This window comes from Lepisosteus platostomus, chromosome 13, assembly GCF_059453375.1.
Source record: "Lepisosteus platostomus isolate fLepPlt1 chromosome 13, fLepPlt1.hap1, whole genome shotgun sequence".
Lineage (NCBI taxonomy): Eukaryota > Metazoa > Chordata > Actinopteri > Semionotiformes > Lepisosteidae > Lepisosteus > Lepisosteus platostomus.
The window spans coordinates 13,704,523-13,721,953 of record NC_142623.1 but is presented as its reverse complement, the minus strand read 5'-3'; the positions used below and the strand labels follow the sequence as shown (position 1 = coordinate 13,721,953).

The window sequence follows — 17,431 nt, the reverse complement described above, 5'->3', positions numbered from 1 at the left end:
TTAAGATCTTGGGATACTTTTGTTTGTAAGGGGATTGTCCTGCATCAGTCCCACTCTGGGCTCGAACAGACTGGCCTCCCTGCTGACCCCTTAACCTGCCTGGAGCAGGAGCACAGGTCACTCCCACCCCTGGCCTCTGGACAGCGGGGTGAAGTGGGTTCCGTCTTATTCCGAAGGGCTTTGGGATCCTTTGAGATGAAACGTGCTGTACAAAGGCAGTTATTTTAGAATTGTTAATATTGTAAATAAGGCTTGTGGGGATCTGGAAGAAATTGTCACCAAGTTATTGATCCTGATCCTAGGATCAATTAACTCCTCTATTGTAATAGTTCTAATGCACAGCTCTCATATACCCTGGATCTTAACCACCGGACCAGCTGTCCCCCTGCTGTGACAGTCCCGTATCTTAACCACTGGACAAGTTCATTAATAAAATAATCGTCCCCTTAACAATTATTGTATAAATACCAGAAAGGTCGCTTAATCTAGACTCTTATTTTTCTAACTAGTTAAAGTTTAAAGTAAGTTATTCCACGTGTGACAACTATGAACTTCGCAAAGCCGAAGACGAAAACCCTCCTCTCATTTCATTTCCCGGTGGAACGGCATTTGTGTCTCCTTCCGAGCGGGCAAAGTAGAACCCGCCTCTTACCCCAACAATCAAACCAATCCGATAGGAGTACTTCCGTGATGGACACATGAATAAGCCAATAGAAAGGGGCTACGGAGAGTTTTCATGTGATTGAAGATCACTTTAGCCAATAGGAGCCTCAGCTGGCCCGGAGGCGGTAGTTCCGGAAGCTTGTATAAACCAAGCGGCCTTGCCATGTGTGTTGTTTCAGCGGCGGATTGAAGCTGTTTGGGGTTTGAGCTGAGAGGTGAGAAACGGGAAATTCGGGGTTTAGTTTGTTCCAAGTCGCAGTTTTTCGTTTTGTTGGGGTTGTGGTGTCTCTGGGATTTATTTAGGAGGAGGGTAATTGAAATTTTCTTGCGGCACTAGTCCACGAATCGTTGTGTTTTTCTGTGCGAGTCGGTGAGAAAGGAGGGGGGACGGCAGTTCGGTTTGCCGGCTTCATTGAGTCCGGTACCTGCTTTTCCGTCCGGGCCGAGCCGGGCCGAGCCGGGCCGGGCGGGCCGCTTGCAGGAGGGCCGGGGACAGCCGTGAGCAGCCCCGCTGTCGGGGCAGGCCGGCGGGCCGGTGTTGCGGGCCGGCGGAAGGAGCAGACTCGACCTCCCATTGTTCGCTGCGGAGCGTCATGGCAGCTGCAGCCCGGCCGAGCGCTTGCTGTTGTCCCGGGCTCGCCTGCCGCTGCCGACCAGCTGCTGTTTCTCCTCCTCGCTCTCCTTGAAAGGTGACTTGTTCCCGGCGGCGTTGCTCGCCTGCTGCGGGGTGAACAGTGCTTCTGGACGCGTTGCTCCGGGGTCTGGGCCGATATGCCGAACCGGGTCAGGGGTTGTGACCTCCCGGCGCCGGTGACCTGTGGCTTTTAGCTACAACGTGTTTCGGCGTTTCCGAAAGTCCGTCGTGCGAAGTCGACTTTTGCTACTTAAAACTTTGCCTTTCGTGTTTGAAAGGAACGCTTTAGCAAGAGGTTTTTTGTCTTTCTTCCACGCGTTGCCTTTTCTTTTTAAGGGCGCATTTCTCATTGGTTAAATAAGTATTTGTTTTTTTCCGCGCTCGGGCCTTCGCGGCCCGCTTTCAGTCTTTGTTCGGTTCGGGCAGAGGGCACTTCCTCCCCCGGTCGGGGCGCTCAGGAAAGAGCGGTGCTCGGGCTGCGGCCTGTCGCTTTGTGCCTTCGCCCGGGCCGAGCGGCTCTGCCGTTTTAGAGCCTTTCCTTCGCTTCTGAAACGCGCTGCTGGGGAAGGGTTTATCTGTCCAGGCGTTTCGAGTATCGGTCTTCAGCGCTCGCAGTGGTGTTGAAATCGAAACCCTCCGCGGGCGGGAGGGTGACGGCTGGTGACCTGTCCGGGGGGTCCTGATACTTGTTCTGCAGAAAGTGCTGGACAGGCAGTCAGCCCTCAAATTACCGCCAAGTGAGACTGCTGACGCTGTTGGACGGGTTTTAGACTGTGTAGGGGTCAAGTATAGCTGGCCGGCAGCGCTCGTGTCCTGTGTAGACTGGGTGCACTGAGTGGCTTTCAGTGTCTTGAGAGATGATGAGGCCTCTCCTCGCTGGGGCTCAGTGTGTGTCTTGAGCGTGGTGTGGGGATGATGAACTCCTCTCGGTGTGTGTCTTGAGCGTGGTGTGGGGATGATGAGGTCTTCTCCTCTCGGTGTGTGTCTTGAGTGTGGTGTGGGGATGATGAGGTCTTCTCCTCGCTGGAGTGCCTGCTCTCAGGTGTGGGGCTCTGCTCTAACGATCTCCTCGCTTGCTGCCCCCTCCCCCCCAGCATGGCAGAGAACGACGTTGAGAATGAGCTGCTGGACTACGAGGAGGATGAGGAGCCGCAGACCGCGCCGGAGAGCGCCGTGCCTGCTGGCAAGAAGGAGGTGAAGGGCTCCTACGTCTCCATCCACAGCTCCGGCTTCCGGGACTTCCTGCTGAAGCCCGAGCTGCTGCGGGCCATTGTGGACTGCGGCTTCGAGCACCCCTCCGAGGGTGAGTGCGCCGCCCCGCTCCGCGGCTGGAGGGGGGGGTGGGGGGATTGTGAATCCCGCGGATCCAGGTGACCCGTCTCTTGTCCTTGCCTCTCCCAGTGCAGCACGAGTGCATCCCGCAGGCGATCCTGGGCATGGACATCCTGTGCCAGGCGAAGTCGGGCATGGGCAAGACGGCCGTGTTCGTGCTGGCCACCCTGCAGCAGATCGAGCCTGTGGACGGACAGGTCAGTGTCCTGGGCCGGCTGTCCATCTGGACACGGCCTCTCCCGTGTGGCCACGAGGGGGCCAAGAGGAGCTGGTCTTCACTTGCAAACCACTGCAGGGGAGCAGGCCAGTGCACCTCTCCACCAGACTCTGTCAGGGCTCGGGTTGGAGACGCAGGCAGCCAGATCACTGGCTGCAAACAGCCGTTTAAGCCACTTCTGTACCAGGAGCGTTTGCAGTAGAGCAGTGTTAAGAGTAAATTGTGCTTCACGTCCACTGCACTCCCTAAATCTAAGAATTACCACCTGGATGATGCTTCAAAGCACCAAGAGGCTACAAAAACATTAAGTAGTCACTCATTCTGAGTGCTGTTACTCTTATCCTCTTAGGTAGTAGGCACCAGTATCCTCTGTCATTGTGTTGACAGCACGTGCTAGAAACTATACATAAAAAAATAGATAAGGAGAACCCAGTAAAACAACACAAAAGGATATACTTTTTCATTCATTTATTGATCAAAATGATCCAACATTAAATGTCTTTGTCAGAAGAGGTACGAACCTATGCTTTCAGTTACTGGTGTGACCCCTTTAAGCAGTAGTGACTTCAACCAAACGTTCAGGGTAACTGTTGATCGGTTCCGCACATCGGCTTGGAGGAATTTTGGCCCATTCCTCCTTACAGAACTGCTTCATCTCGGTGATGTTGGCGGACCCGCTTCAGGTCCTGCCACAACAAATCTATTGGATTAAGGTCTGGACCAAAGTCCAGACCTTAATCCGATAGAATTGTCAAAACACAAAATTTCTTCTGCTTCAACCATTCTTTGGTTGGGTGACTTATGTATTTAGGGTCGTTGTCTTGCTGCAAGACCCACCTTCTGTAGAGCTTCAGTTCACGGACGGACATGATGTTTCTCCTTTAAGCCAAAAGGTTATTTTCGACTCATCCGTCCACAGAACATTCTTCCAGTAGTTTTCTGGCTCACCCAGGTGGTCTTTAGCGAACTTTGAATGGGCAGCAATGTTCTTCTTGGAGAGTAGTGGCTTCCTCCTTGCTGTCCTCCCATGCACACTTTTCTCGTTCAGCGTTTGCCTGCTGGTGGACTCAGGAACACTGACATTAGCCAGTGTAAGAGAGGCCTGCAGATCCTTGGACGTTACTCTGTTCGTTGTGATCTCCTGGAATATTAGACGCCTTGCTCTTGGAGTGATTTTTGTTGGATGACCACTCCTGGGGAGAGCAACAATGGTGTAAATTTTCTCCATTTGTACGCTATCTGCCTAACAGTGGATTGGTGAAGCCCAAGGTCTTTAGAAATTGTTTTGTAACCTTTCCCAGCGTGATGAGCATCGAGAACCCTTTTTCTGAGGTCCTCAGAAATCTCCTTTGATCGGGGCATGGCATGCATTCACAAACCTGTCTGGTGAAGACCAGACTTTGGTAGTGAAGACTCAGGTTTGTTTTTTAAATAGGGCGCAGCCACCCAAACTCACACCTGATTGTCATCCCATTGATTGGCACTCCTGACTAATTATCCCCTTAACTGAGCTGATAATCCTAGAGATTCACATACTTTTTCTGACAAAGACATTTAATGTTGGATCATTTTGATCAATAAATGAATGGAAACGTATATCCTTTTGTGTGTTATTGGCTTCTCCTTATCTATTTTTATGACTTGGATGAAGATCTGATCACATTTTAGGTGCAGAAATTCTAAAGGGTTCACAAACTTTCTAGCACCACTGTATGTGCGAACATCTCGGTTTTTCTGCACCAAAGTTTTGTTTTGCATCAGTTGTACCCATCTGTAAAGTCGACTGGATGGTTTGTGTACTCGGAGTACGTGTCGCACAGACTTTAGCGGCTCGGTGAGGCGAAAGGAAGATTTCCGCAGCACACAGACAGGGAAGCACGTTCTGACAGGCCGGTTCTGTGACTATAGCAGTGACTTCAGCGGTGGTCGGCCATGATCGGCTCCCCCTCCCCCGTCAGGAGGCTGGTGAGGGCCGTGGCGGCCCCTGCGCCCAAGTGTCCGTGGCCATGTTGACAGTGTCCCCTTCTGTCCCCAGGTGGCGGTGCTGGTGATGTGCCACACGCGGGAGCTGGCCTTCCAGATCAGCAAGGAGTACGAGCGCTTCTCCAAGTACATGCCCACCGTCAAGGCGGCCGTGTTCTTCGGGGGGCTGTCCATCAAGAAGGACGAGGAGGTCCTGAAGAAGAACTGCCCGCACATCGTGGTGGGCACGCCGGGCCGCATCCTGGCGCTGGTCCGCAACAAGACGCTCAGCCTGAAGAACGTCAAGCACTTCGTCCTGGACGAGTGCGACAAGATGCTGGAGCAGCTGGGTGAGTGCCGGGGTCGCTGTGGGGTCAGCCACGATGGTGGGAGAAGCGCACACCCCTCTCCACTGGGGAGTTCTGCCGGTGTTTTGCCCCCCAGTTACGTGTCTGAAGGAAGTCTGCAAGCCCGGGCCTTTGATAGCTGTCCCTGAAGTGGCATGTTGCTGTCGTGTGTAGGATTTTGAAGGGGAAGGGCCCTTCTGGATACGGCCAGGAATCCAGCTCGCTTTCTGTTGCGCTTCTAGTCTCCTGTTTGTCTGAAGTCCAGGGTTATGGATAGGGTGCCCACCCATTAAATAATCCAGGACGGGGCACTCCTGCCTGGACAGGAGCCTTCATGCCGATTGGAAGTCACCCCGGACGTGGGGGCGCCCTGAATCGTGGGAATTGGTTCTCTCGGCCCACAGAGACCTCGGCTCCCTTTTGTGTTTCTTAACATTGGTTGGCTGTTGGAAACTTGGAGCGTCCCATTGACAACAGACACCTGAGCATGTTACACTAATCTATAGCCTGGCTTGGGATTGCAGTCTCCCCCCCTCGCCCTTCCCAGAGGGATTTAGGAGAGGTGCAGGTACTCCTGGGGATGAGGGGACAAAATGTCCTTCGAGCTCGCTCTGCTTGCAGTCCTGTCCACCCCTCTGGTGGTTGTGGTGGGCGTTGCACTCTGCTTACCTCTCCCTGCCTCTGTGCGTCTGTGCCGCAGATATGAGGCGGGACGTCCAGGACATCTTCCGGCTGACGCCTCACGAGAAGCAGTGCATGATGTTCAGCGCCACGCTCAGCAAGGAGATCCGGCCCGTCTGCCGGAAATTCATGCAGGATGTGAGTGGGGTTGGGGGAGAGGGTGGGCCCGCAGGTCGGGTTGGGTGATCCTGATGGTCCTGCTGTGTGGGAGTGATTGTTGGCAGTGTGTGAGGTGTTGAGGAGTCAGTATCGCAGCCTGGCCACTTCCCTCTGGTTGACCTGCTGCAGCAGCAGCAGCTCAGGCGCTTGAACCTGCAGCCCCCAGGTGACGGCACAGCCCCTTGCGCTAACCTGTGCTCTTGCCTGCCCAGCCCATGGAGGTGTTCGTGGACGATGAGACCAAGCTCACCCTGCACGGCCTGCAGCAGTACTACTGCAAGCTGAAGGACAGCGAGAAGAACCGCAAGCTCTTCGACCTGCTGGACGTGCTGGAGTTCAACCAGGTACTGCAGAGCCGGTCCGGTCCGGCCCGGAGCCCCGGGGGATTCTGTCTCCGATTGCCCTGCGGTCCAGCTGGGCTGCTTTGGGGCCCCTTCTCGAGCTCTGAACTGGGCAGGAGGGTTCATGGACTGGGGCGCCTTGGCTCAGGCTCATGGTTACCCCACGGGTCACCAGGCCTGAGGCTCAGGCCCTGAACCATCCTGCCCTGCGAGACTGGGGGGGACTTGATGCGGGGGGGTGCCATAGGGGGTAAAAACTGCCCTGGGAGGTATCCCTCTCTGAGCTGAGCGTATCCCTCTCTGCGTGGCAGGTGGTGATCTTTGTGAAGTCGGTCCAGCGCTGTGTGGCCCTCTCGCAGCTGCTGGTGGAGCAGAACTTCCCTGCCATCGCCATCCACAGGGGCATGGCCCAGGAGGAGAGGTGAGGCCCGTTCCCAGCTCTGGGATTTACTGACCTTCGCCTGCGTGTGTCGGGGACCGCCGTCAGGAGGGGCCCAGTACAGCTGTCCGAAGGCTGGCACCTCCTTGTGCTCCATGCTGGAGGCTGGGCCTTGGGCTGCGGTTGTCCCGGTGAGGCCGGGTGGCGGATCCAGGAGGTTCCAGGGCTACAGCGAGAGGCCCTGGCTTGGCCTCACTGGGGACACAGAAACCCTTAGGCCCTCATCCCCAGGAGTTTGGGGGTCCTCAATGTTAATAATGCATTGACTCTCCATGTGCTTCACAAAAAATGGGTGGCTGGAAGGTTGCCGGTTTGTATCCTGCGGCAGGCAGAGGGATCCTACTCCACTGGGCCCCTGAGTAAGGCCCTTAACCCCAGCTGCTTAAGGGGCACCGTATAAATGGCTGACCCTGCGCTCTGACCCCAAGCTTCTCTCATTGGAGAGCAAGTTGGGGTATGCGAAAAGACAAATTCCTAATACACTAAATTGTATATGGCCAATAAAGTGATCTTATCTTAAAGTAGAAGTCAAGGAGCTTGACAACTAAGAAGCAAAAGATTGGTAATTTATCCTTGAAGCAGAGAGGCTTGCTGGTGGAGACGGGTGTTAACGTCCTTTTTAAAGGTTTCAGAGTTAGGAGCAGAGAACAAAGGTCACCACAGCTGGTATACAGATAGTTTGTGGGCCCTGCAGCAGAATAAACTGACCTGATCTTAAAGACCAGGGTGGAGTCTGAGAGTGGTCAGGAAGGTAGAAGGGAACCTTTGTCTTGTACAGCCTTATTGTCTGGGAGCAGTACTGCTGGATGGGCAGCCAGTGCAGCTGTGCTAGAACAGAGGTGATTGTGGTCTGGTGTGCTGGTGATCTGGAGAAGTAGTAATTTTAGTTAATGAGCCTGAGGGCAGACCATAGTACTGTAGTCTGCAGCTGGTGATCTGGATAATGGAGAGAACCCTTGTCCCCATGCCCCCTGCAGGCTGTCCCGCTATCAGCAGTTTAAGGACTTCCAGCGGCGGATCCTGGTGGCCACCAACCTGTTTGGCCGCGGGATGGACATCGAGAGGGTCAACATCGTCTTCAACTACGACATGCCGGAGGACTCGGACACCTACCTGCACAGGGTGAGCGCGGTGGGGGTTTGGGCGTCCGATCTTCGTCCTGGGGCATCAGTGTGTGTTCCAGCTGCCCCCAAGGGCAGGGCGAGGGTCAGCTGGACCAGTCACGCCTATTAACATGCCGATTGAGGTAGTTATGAGCGGGGTGGAAACCTGCAGGTGATTTTACCCCCCCCCCCCCCCCCCCACACTGTGAAATGACAAGAGGTGGGAGAAAACGGATGGGTTTGTCTGAGCAGTTCCTGCTTCTCCCCACCAGGTGGCGCGTGCGGGCCGGTTCGGGACGAAGGGCCTGGCCGTCACCTTTGTGTCGGACGAGACCGACGCCAAGACCCTGAACGATGTGCAGGACCGCTTCGAGGTCAACGTGGCCGAGCTGCCCGAGGAGATCGACATCTCCACCTACAGTGAGTGTCCGCTCGCCCGCGGCCGGGACCGCCGCTGCACCAGGCCTCGCCCGCCCGCGCTGTAACGCTCTCTCCCCCCCCGTGTCTCCGCAGTCGAGCAGTCCAGATGAGCCCCTGCTCCTGTGAGGGTCTCCCCAGGACCACCTCCGTTTCTGAAGAACCTCTGAATGTGTTTTACTCTCCTCCCTCCTCCCTCGCTCCCCTCTGACTTCACCAGCGCTGGGGTGGGGGGTGTACGCAGTTTTAATTTTTTTTTAATCGCACTCGTTTTGTTTCCATGAGATTAAAACTGTTTTTTATACGACATGGGTTTACTGTATTGTTTTATTGCCATGTGAAGGCAGGGCTAGTTTCTGGGTGCCTTTCTGTCTCGAGCTACAGCTCAGGATGCGTCTCTTTCATTAAAGCTTTGAGAGAGCGGTTTGTTTTTAGAGAGGAGCTTTAGCGGGTCGCCTGATGCGTTTGTCCAGGAGCTCCTGTGGGCTGAGTTTGGGCCAAGGATCTGAAGTTGTGTGTTGACGGCTGGGGCTACAGTGGTAGAGGGGTGGGGGGCTGTGCTTGGAGCTCTGGACAGGGCAAAGTGTGGCTCAAGTGAGAAGCAGAGGCCGTTTCAGTGGGGGGTGGGATCCTGGGAAGGGGCAGCCCGGGCTGGAGTTTCCTGGTACAGGCTTATTGCCTCTAGGGGGCGCCCCTGTGTGCCAAAACGCGCACGCATCTTCTCCGCTGGGTGTCCAGCAGCTGAAGGAGAAAATAGATGTAAGTGAGCTAAAGGTCACCAGTGTCTTGCGATCTTGTAGAAAATAGGGGCTTCTATAAATTCCCCTTTCCTGAAATTGCACAGGGTGCAAACTGAGCCAGGGCTGCGCCAGCGCGGAGCCTCTTAGCCAGGTGTCCGGTATCTGGAGTCTCCTTTCTTCCCGTTCAAACTTAGAAACGGGTCCTGGAAGAGTTTCCTGTGATGGAGGCGAGCTGTTAAAATAGAGCTGGCAGTCCGGCCAGATTACTTGCCAGCTGCTCAGGGTTAAAGCGACACCAATGGCCAGAGTCAAGACGCTGCTCCCTTCTCAAAGAGTTGAAAAGGGCCTTACTGTATGTTTAACTTTATGTTCACATGTAACCTTCACACAGAAGCTCCGATGGGCTGGAGGTGTCATGTTGGTGTCGTATTACCCTTCTGCTGAGATCCAACTGGCTGGAGGTGTCATGTTAGTGTATAATCTGTCCTGAGCTCCGATTGGATGGAGGTGTGCTCATGCCGTATGACTTATATTGCCCTTGGCCTGAGCTCCGATTGCCCGGAAGTGTACTTGTCTCAGATCTATACTGCCCTCATTCTGAGCTCTGATTGGCTGGAGGAGTCCTGTTGGGGCACTGCGTGCCTCTCCTGGGGTTGATGGTGCTGAAAGTGTGAGGCTGAGTCCCCACTTCTACGTGTCCAGTTTGGACCACAGCATGGCCTGGGAAGAGAGGCCCTACTCCTGCTGTCCTCCTTTAATCAAAAACAAAACCACGCCAATGATCAGACCAACTATAAAATTTATTGTTCAACAATTTCAAAAAACTATTATACAGCATACTACCGTAGGGAAACAAAACTAGGCTCCACTTAAGAGGCACAGAAGCCTGTGCACCTGAGAGGAGGATCTCTCCTGTGACTGACCAGTCCCTGGGACGGTTTGACAGTGGGGTCACTGCAGCACAGGTTCCAGGACCCAGGACACTCTTGCAAGGTTAATTAAGGACAGAATCGTCGCACAGCGACAACTCCACTGGTCTCTCGGCCAACATCAAGGCATCTTCACAAGTTTCCTCCGTCGGCAGCAGACGGACGCACAGTACAGACAGCTACGCTTCGCAATAACCCAGGAGACAGACAAACACGCTCCCACTTGTCTGCCTGCTGTAACACACAAGGCGGCTGCCTCCCGAATCCAGACTGCAGCTCTGGGGCTGCGCTTCGCACGGGCTCCAGCCCTGGTTGAGAAACGAGCCCGGTCCGGAGGCGCGGGAGGCAGGGCGATCCGATCCGGAGCGGCAGGAAGGAGGAAGGATTTGAGACTGACCACTCTCGTCCAGCGCAGCGTCTCCCGGCACGGGGAGGGGCGCTAGCTGCGGCGGACCCCCCCGCGCGGTATCATCCTTCGGCCCGGCGTGGAAGCGGATCAGAACAGCAGTGTTCGGATCACCGAGGCAGTCATGAGATGCAGGCAGAGCCGAGCGGACAACGGGGCCGTGGCCGGGCCCCGACTGCCGTCCGGTGGGGTCCGTCCCCCTGTCCCTGCAGAACCGGCGCCACACGGCCCGGGTCCGGTGAGGCGTGGATTAGTCGGCGAACTTGTGCGTGTCCCCCTGCAGCCATTGCCGGGGCCGCAGGGCCACGTCGTTCAGGGGGCCGCACTCGAAGCTGCACTTGCAGGACTGCACCATCATGACCGCCCTCTCGAAGCGCTCGCCGTCCGGGCAGACGAAGAGCACGGCCAGCGTCCGCGTGCGCTGAGGGGCGCAGCACCGCCCGTCCACGCACTGACCACACTGATTGGGCCGGAAGAGACGGGCACTGCGGCATCCAGCGTAGGACAGCCTGAGGGGCTCTGGGGCCTTCTGGGTACGAGTGCATTTCTTCCCTTTCTAAACAGAGAGAGAGAGAGAGAGAGGGGGGTTCATACAGACACACTGACTGGACACTACAGTACATTAACACTGCACTGAGAGAGAGGGGTTCATACAGACACACTGACTGACTGGACACTACAGTACATTAACACTGCACTGAGAGAGAGGGGTTCATACAGACACACTGACTGACTGGACACTACAGTACATTAACACTGCACTGAGAGAGCGAGTGGATAAAATTGCACATTAACATAACACTCCAGAGAGGGAGACAGATTAATATAGACACACCAGCTCCCTGGCTGTATGGACACAGCAGGATGTGATGGGGGAGGGAGTCTTTATTTACTCAGGGCAGTCATTTACAGACCAGACTGCACCCTCGGATCACACAGTTGCCTGATCCCTGTCGATATCAAACACCTGCTGGGAGATTCAGTAGAACCTGTCTATATAATTGATCTCATTAACAATTGCATGTAGGATTCTCTGCCTGGGGGATTTTAAAGTCCAATTAATAGATCAATGAAGTAATCAGCTCAGCACAAACAATATCCAGGAGGTACTGAGGTCCAGAAGAGCACTTGTTGTGATCTGGGGTAGTGCCATCACCAGAACCGCTCCGGGGGCAGCCCCCCGCGGCTGGCTCTGCTCCCTGTGGCTCGTACCTGGAGAGGGGCCAGCCTCTGCCCGCAGGGCCTGACGCTGCACAGCCGGGCCTCGCGGTCCAGCTTGCACTGCGCGTTGTCGTTGGTGATGCGCGAGGACACGCCCATGCCGCAGGTGCGCGAGCACGGGGACCAGTCGGTCGTCTGGACGACGCAGCGGCGGACAGGTGACCAGCCCCCTGCTGACCTCCAGGCTGGGAGAGGGAGAGGGAGCTTAGTTTGATACCATATAAACACTCTTATAGCTTTCAATCGCCCCAGTCCCTTCCCTCTCCTTCTGCTCCTCCTCTGGCCTCCCCTCCTGCCCCTCCTCCCTCCTCCCTCCTCCTGCCCCTTCTCCTCTCTCCTGCCCCTCACCCCTCCCAGCTCCCCCTCTCTCCTGCCCCTCCCTCCTACCCTCCCCCTCTCTCCTGCCCCTCCCCCTCCCCTTCCTGCTCCCCCTCTCTCCTGCCCCTCCCCCCTCCTCCTGCCCCTTCCTCCTCCCCTCCCCCTCGCTCCTGCCCCTCCCCCTCCCCTTCCTGCTCCCCCTCTCTCCTCCCCTCCTCCTGCCTCCTCCCCTCTTCCCTCTTCCCTTTTCCCTCTTCCCCCTTCCCCCTCCCCTCTTCCCTCCTCCTATTCCCCCTCCCCTCTTCCCTCCTCCTATTCCCCCTCCCCTCCTCTCCCTGCTCTGTACCTGCCAGGTGTTTGTATCCAGGGTGCTTCTCACTCGACTTCCCCACTTCCAGCAGCTCGTTCCCCTCTCGCTCGTCCCCGCTGGTGCCCAGGCTCTTGTGGGGGTGCACTTTTGTTTTTGGTTTCCATTTCACCCCCTCTTGGCAGACAAGAGTGTGGCAGCAGTGCCCGGGCAGCTTGACAAGGCGGGGAGTGGGGCAGGAGGGTGAGGAGAGGGGCAATTCAATGGGGCAGAGGGGCACACAACCCACTGCCCCGTCGATACAGCTGCACTGGTGCTTACAGCTGGGCTGGAAACTCTCCCCATTCTGGTAGATTCGGCCATTGTACTCACAGGTCCGGCCCTCCAGCTTAGCTGCAGAGAGACACTGGGGTTAATACAGACAGTCCTGTACACTACCACTGAGAGAGAGAGAGACACTGGGGTTAATACAGACAGTCCTGTACACTACCACTGAGAGAGAGAGAGACACTGGGGTTAATACAGACAGTCCTGTACACTACCACTGAGAGAGAGAGAGACACTGGGGTTAATACAGACAGTCCTGTACACTACCACTGAGAGAGAGAGAGACACTGGGGTTAATACAGACAGTCCTGTACACTACCACTGAGAGAGAGAGAGACACTGGGGTTAATACAGACAGTCCTGTACACTACCACTGAGAGAGAGAGAGACACTGGGGTTAATACAGACAGTCCTGTACACTACCACTGAGAGAGAGAGACACTGGGGTTGATAAAGTTGTGTTCTCAGGAAATGTGAGGTGAACAGACCTGAGACAGACACTTCAGTGACCCAGGGTTATTGAACAATTGCTCCTTGTCGTCATACACACTTCAATGCAACTGACATTAGATGTCATGTTCTATGTATTATACAGTGTGATATTATAATGACAATTTCAGATGGGAATCAGTTTCACTAGCGGAACTGGTTTTCCTGCACCAGACAGCCCCCTCCCCCACACAGTAATGTGTCTGACAGGCTGGGTGACATTCCTGTACACTGAGCTCATGACTACCTGCACAACAGGACACCCACATGGACACACAGACAGGTCACCAGACCCCTTCACAGACCCAGACCCAGACGTGCTGAAGACAATCACTAATTAATGCAGAGCAGCAGGAATACAGATTCGTCTTCTCATCGGTGTTTAACTGACCTCCTCCTGAACCTTTGTGTGAATCTCTATAACGAGAGAAGGAACAGGAGAGAGACACTCTATCCTGTGTTTTTGTGAACTACTCTATTATTAGAGCTCGGAGGAACTCGGGGCTCGTTCACAATGTGGCTGTGGTCCCAGTCCACCTCCCCAGTGCCCCCTGTGGGCCAAGCCCGAGTTGTCGAGCCTCCCCCCAGCACATTCTCACAGCGAGGGCAGTCTTGTGTCCACGTGTGCATCTGTCTGTTATTGCTGTTAAATGAGCAGGATTCATTCATTTCCTAACGAGCTAATTAATCAGCGTTCCCTGTATGTGGGCATATCCGAATCAGCAGTGCTCACCTGCTGCGTGACCAATGGAGGTTCACAAATCACATGACGGTGATTTTGTTTTAACCAAAATCTAATTGAACTAAATGTTTTAAAAAGTTCAATCTCACATCTTTTCAAATTTGAATGCTCTAGGCCCCGGGTTCAGTTCCAGACCTGTCTGTATGGAGTTTGTACGTTCTCCTCAGGTCCACATGGGGTTCCTCCCACAGTCCAAAGACACACTGCCGGGTTAGTTGGCTTCTGGGGAATCTTGCCCTGGTGCGTGTGTGTGTGTGTGTGTGTGTCTGTGTGCCCTGCAATGGAAAGACGTCCTGTCCGGGGTGTATCCTGCCTTGCGCCTGTTGCTTGCGAAATATCGCTTTCGATTTTAATATGGTTTTGCTGACACTACTTGTTAACTCTGCACGCAGATCACATCGAGCATTTCTGAGGTGAAATGTCTGCTGCACAGCCTGTATTTAATCGCTTCTACATTCCTTTACATTATTCATTAAGGAGTCTAGTGAGCAGGAAGGGCTGCATCACGTGGCAATTCGTGGGAACGCGAGTTGCATCAACATGGTGACTTACAGTACTTTCACAAAGTTCACAATTCTGTGCTTAATTCAAAATGTCTCTTTTTTTTTCCCCCTATAACTTCAGTGAATTTATTTTGTTACCGAGATTTAATAACCTGTCTGGGAAAATGGGACTACAGTTCCGCTTGAAGTAAATGATCGATGTAACTGAAGGTTCAATTAAAGACACCAGGAGAGGTGCATCACCACTTACCTCTGCAGATGCCATGCGCCCCCTGCAGGTCATTGCCGTAGTTGCACTCCAGGCCCTTGTGGTGGTCGCAGGGCAGGCCGGGGCCACAGTCCTCGTTCAGCTGGCGCGCACACACCTTACAGCACCCACAGCCATCCGGCACAGAGCTTACTCCGGGTGGGCAGCGTGGAGGGGTGCCTGGGCACAGACACACAGCTGGACACTGACCACACACCTGTGTCCAGGGAGAGAGAGAGAGATGAGTACAGTCACAGTCAGACTGCTGGACACTGACCACACACCTGTGTCCAGGGAGAGAGAGAGAGATGAGTACAGTTACAGTCAGTCTGCTGGACACTGACCACACACCTGTGTCCAGGGAGAGAGAGAGAGATGAGTACAGTCACAGTCAGTCTGCTGGACACTGACCACACACCTGTGTCCAGGGAGAGAGAGATGAGTACAGTCACAGTCAGACTGCTGGACACTGACCACACACCTGTGTCCAGGGAGAGAGAGAGAGATGAGTACAGTCACAGTCAGACTGCTGGACACTGACCACACACCTGTGTCCAGGGAAAGAGAGAGAGATGAGTACAGTTACAGTCAGTCTGCTGGACACTGACCACACACCTGTGTCCAGGGAGAGTACAGTCACAGTCAGACTGTGTCCAGGGAGAGTACAGTCACAGTCAGTCTGCTGGACACTGACCACACACCTGTGTCCAGGGAGAGAGAGAGAGATGAGTACAGTCACAGTCAGACTGCTGGACACTGACCACACACCTGTGTCCAGGGAGAGAGAGAGAGATGAGTACAGTTACAGTCAGTCTGCTGGACACTGACCACACACCTGTGTCCAGGGAGAGAGAGAGAGATGAGTACAGTCACAGTCAGACTGCTGGACACTGACCACACACCTGTGTCCAGGGAGAGAGAGAGAGATGAGTACAGTCACAGTCAGACTGCTGGACACTGACCACACACCTGTGTCCAGGGAGAGAGAGAGAGATGAGTACAGTTACAGTCAGTCTGCTGGACACTGACCACACACCTGTGTCCAGGGAGAGTACAGTCACAGTCAGACTGTGTCCAGGGAGAGTACAGTCACAGTCAGTCTGCTGGACACTGACCACACACCTGTGTCCAGGGAGAGAGAGAGAGAGATGAGTACAGTCACAGTCAGACTGCTGGACACTGACCACACACCTGTGTCCAGGGAGAGTACAGTCACAGTCAGACTGTGTCCAGGGAGAGTACAGTCACAGTCAGACTGCTGGACACTGACCACACACCTGTGTCCAGGGAGAGAGAGAGATGAGTACAGTTACAGTCAGACTGCTGGACACTGACCACACACCTGTGTCCAGGGAGAGAGTACAGTCACAGTCAGACGGCAGTATAGGGCAGTGTGGGGTCTGAGGGGCAGTAAGGGGCCGTACGGGGCTGTGTGGTGGCTGTGGGGCAGCAAGGGGCAGTAACCTCGGGGTTAACCCTTTCCTGGCGGTGACGAGTTTGAAACCGACCACGAACCACGAACTGAGGCAAATAACGGCGAAATAGCAAAAGGAAAAAGAGAGCAAACGACAAATAAAATTTAAAAGCAGACAAAGTCGTGGTAAAATATGACTGGAGAAGCGGATGTGCTAAAACCAACAAAAATGATTAGACAATCAAGTCCTGTGAGCGGCACGCGACGTCTGCTCAGCCCGACAACACCTCCGGCCGCGCCGCTTGCTGGACTGTCTCTTGTAGAACAAAAATAGTCAACTTACCAAACAGGCACTCGCAACTGTCAAAAGAGCCACGTAGAATATTTTCTCCATTGTGGTTTATTAAAATAAATAAAAATAAAAATGTAAATCAATGGTACTTATAACAAACTGACTTTCTACTGAAACCAGCGTCTACTATTTTCGTGGATCCGTGGTTGCCGGAAAATCAATCTCTCTATATAGATAATCTTGCAACAGTTTACAGTCCAAAATAGGTTCCCCCACAACAACAATATCGTCTTTCAGTGCGCACCACCCCGCCTACTGTCAGGTCTCTGCTGCTGGAAAACCTCGCAGCAGCTTTATATACTGCCCTCGTGCTGTCCCCAGCTGCCCCGCCTACCGCTAGGCAGCCCGCCAATGGCCATGCAGAAGGCCGGCCAATACACGCGCCAAGAAGGCGTGTCTGGGAGGGGTCGGGGACTCCAAAGTGGACAGCGGGCCAGAGGGGCGTGGTCAAGGGAATGAATGCAGTCATTCATAAATTTAGGAGTTACTACATTCCACAGAAGTCCGATCGAAGGTGTTTGTCTAGTTTTCGACAGGAGAAAAACATCGTTTCTACTTTATAGGTGAGTGAAAGTGCACATCATTCAACCAACAGCCCTCTGAGCACCACGATAAGGATACAGGTCTGGTAGAGAAATAAATATCAGTGTGATACAGCAGCATCCAAAACAAAATACAACCAAAAGTGTAACGAATCAAAGAGCGCAACAACAGCTACGCCCCCTTCCTCTCAGCTCCTCTCCCTCTCTCCCTCCTCTCTCTCCCTCTCTGAATGCACACAGACCCTGTCCCTGAGACAGCGGTATGTGAGGAATGTTCTGGGAAGAGGGAGGTGAGATCGCCCAGCCACCACAGGTCAGCACCTTCAGGAAACACGCTGCCTGACTGCCCCTGTATTCTCTGCTGCAGACACAGACGCTTGCTCACGCACTCACTGGCTGTGACCTGCAGCCCAGCGTGGACAGTCATACACACAGGGAGTTTGGTATAAGCATGTGGCCCAAACTGCACACACTTCGAGACTCACCTCGCTCTGTACATATCAGACTGACAGGCTCAGGTTTCTCTGCAATAATCAGACACACTGACAAGCTCAGGTCTCTCTACAATGACTCAGACACACTGACAGACTCAGGTCTCT

General features: G+C 54.2%; 2 protein-coding genes across 2 annotated transcripts; one reads left to right on the top strand and one right to left on the bottom strand.

Moving 5' to 3' along the window:
- Positions 1 to 759: 759 nt before the first annotated feature.
- ddx39ab (DEAD (Asp-Glu-Ala-Asp) box polypeptide 39Ab) lies at positions 760 to 8,602 on the top strand. Its single transcript, XM_088603265.1, has 10 exons — positions 760 to 878; positions 2,392 to 2,600; positions 2,699 to 2,826; positions 4,882 to 5,158; positions 5,856 to 5,974; positions 6,208 to 6,339; positions 6,648 to 6,757; positions 7,753 to 7,897; positions 8,151 to 8,298; positions 8,392 to 8,602. Exons 2-10 carry the CDS (start codon positions 2,393 to 2,395, stop codon positions 8,406 to 8,408), a joined length of 1,284 nt encoding a protein of 427 aa, XP_088459391.1. The 5' UTR covers positions 760 to 878; position 2,392; the 3' UTR covers positions 8,409 to 8,602.
- A 1,214-nt stretch (positions 8,603 to 9,816) lies between these two features.
- LOC148649980 (CCN family member 1) lies at positions 9,817 to 16,551 on the bottom strand. Its single transcript, XM_088603264.1, has 5 exons — positions 16,282 to 16,551; positions 14,528 to 14,741; positions 12,256 to 12,609; positions 11,583 to 11,776; positions 9,817 to 10,926 (listed from the first exon to the last, which is right to left on the bottom strand). Exons 1-5 carry the CDS (start codon positions 16,330 to 16,332, stop codon positions 10,621 to 10,623), a joined length of 1,119 nt encoding a protein of 372 aa, XP_088459390.1. The 5' UTR covers positions 16,333 to 16,551; the 3' UTR covers positions 9,817 to 10,620.
- Positions 16,552 to 17,431: the final 880 nt, after the last annotated feature.

Coding starts and splice junctions, on each gene's coding strand:
- LOC148649980 (XM_088603264.1), bottom strand. CDS start 16,332: ATGGAGAAAATATTCTACGTGGCTCTTTTGACAGTTGCGAGTGCCTGT. Junction 14,742..16,281: donor CAGTTGCGAGTGCCTGTTTG/GTAAGTTGACTA, acceptor CCCTGGACACAG/GTGTGTGGTCAGTGTCCAGC. Junction 12,610..14,527: donor GGCGCATGGCATCTGCAGAG/GTAAGTGGTGAT, acceptor GTCTCTCTGCAG/CTAAGCTGGAGGGCCGGACC.
- ddx39ab (XM_088603265.1), top strand. CDS start 2,393: ATGGCAGAGAACGACGTTGAGAATGAGCTGCTGGACTACGAGGAGGAT. Junction 2,827..4,881: donor TCGAGCCTGTGGACGGACAG/GTCAGTGTCCTG, acceptor TTCTGTCCCCAG/GTGGCGGTGCTGGTGATGTG. Junction 5,159..5,855: donor CAAGATGCTGGAGCAGCTGG/GTGAGTGCCGGG, acceptor TCTGTGCCGCAG/ATATGAGGCGGGACGTCCAG.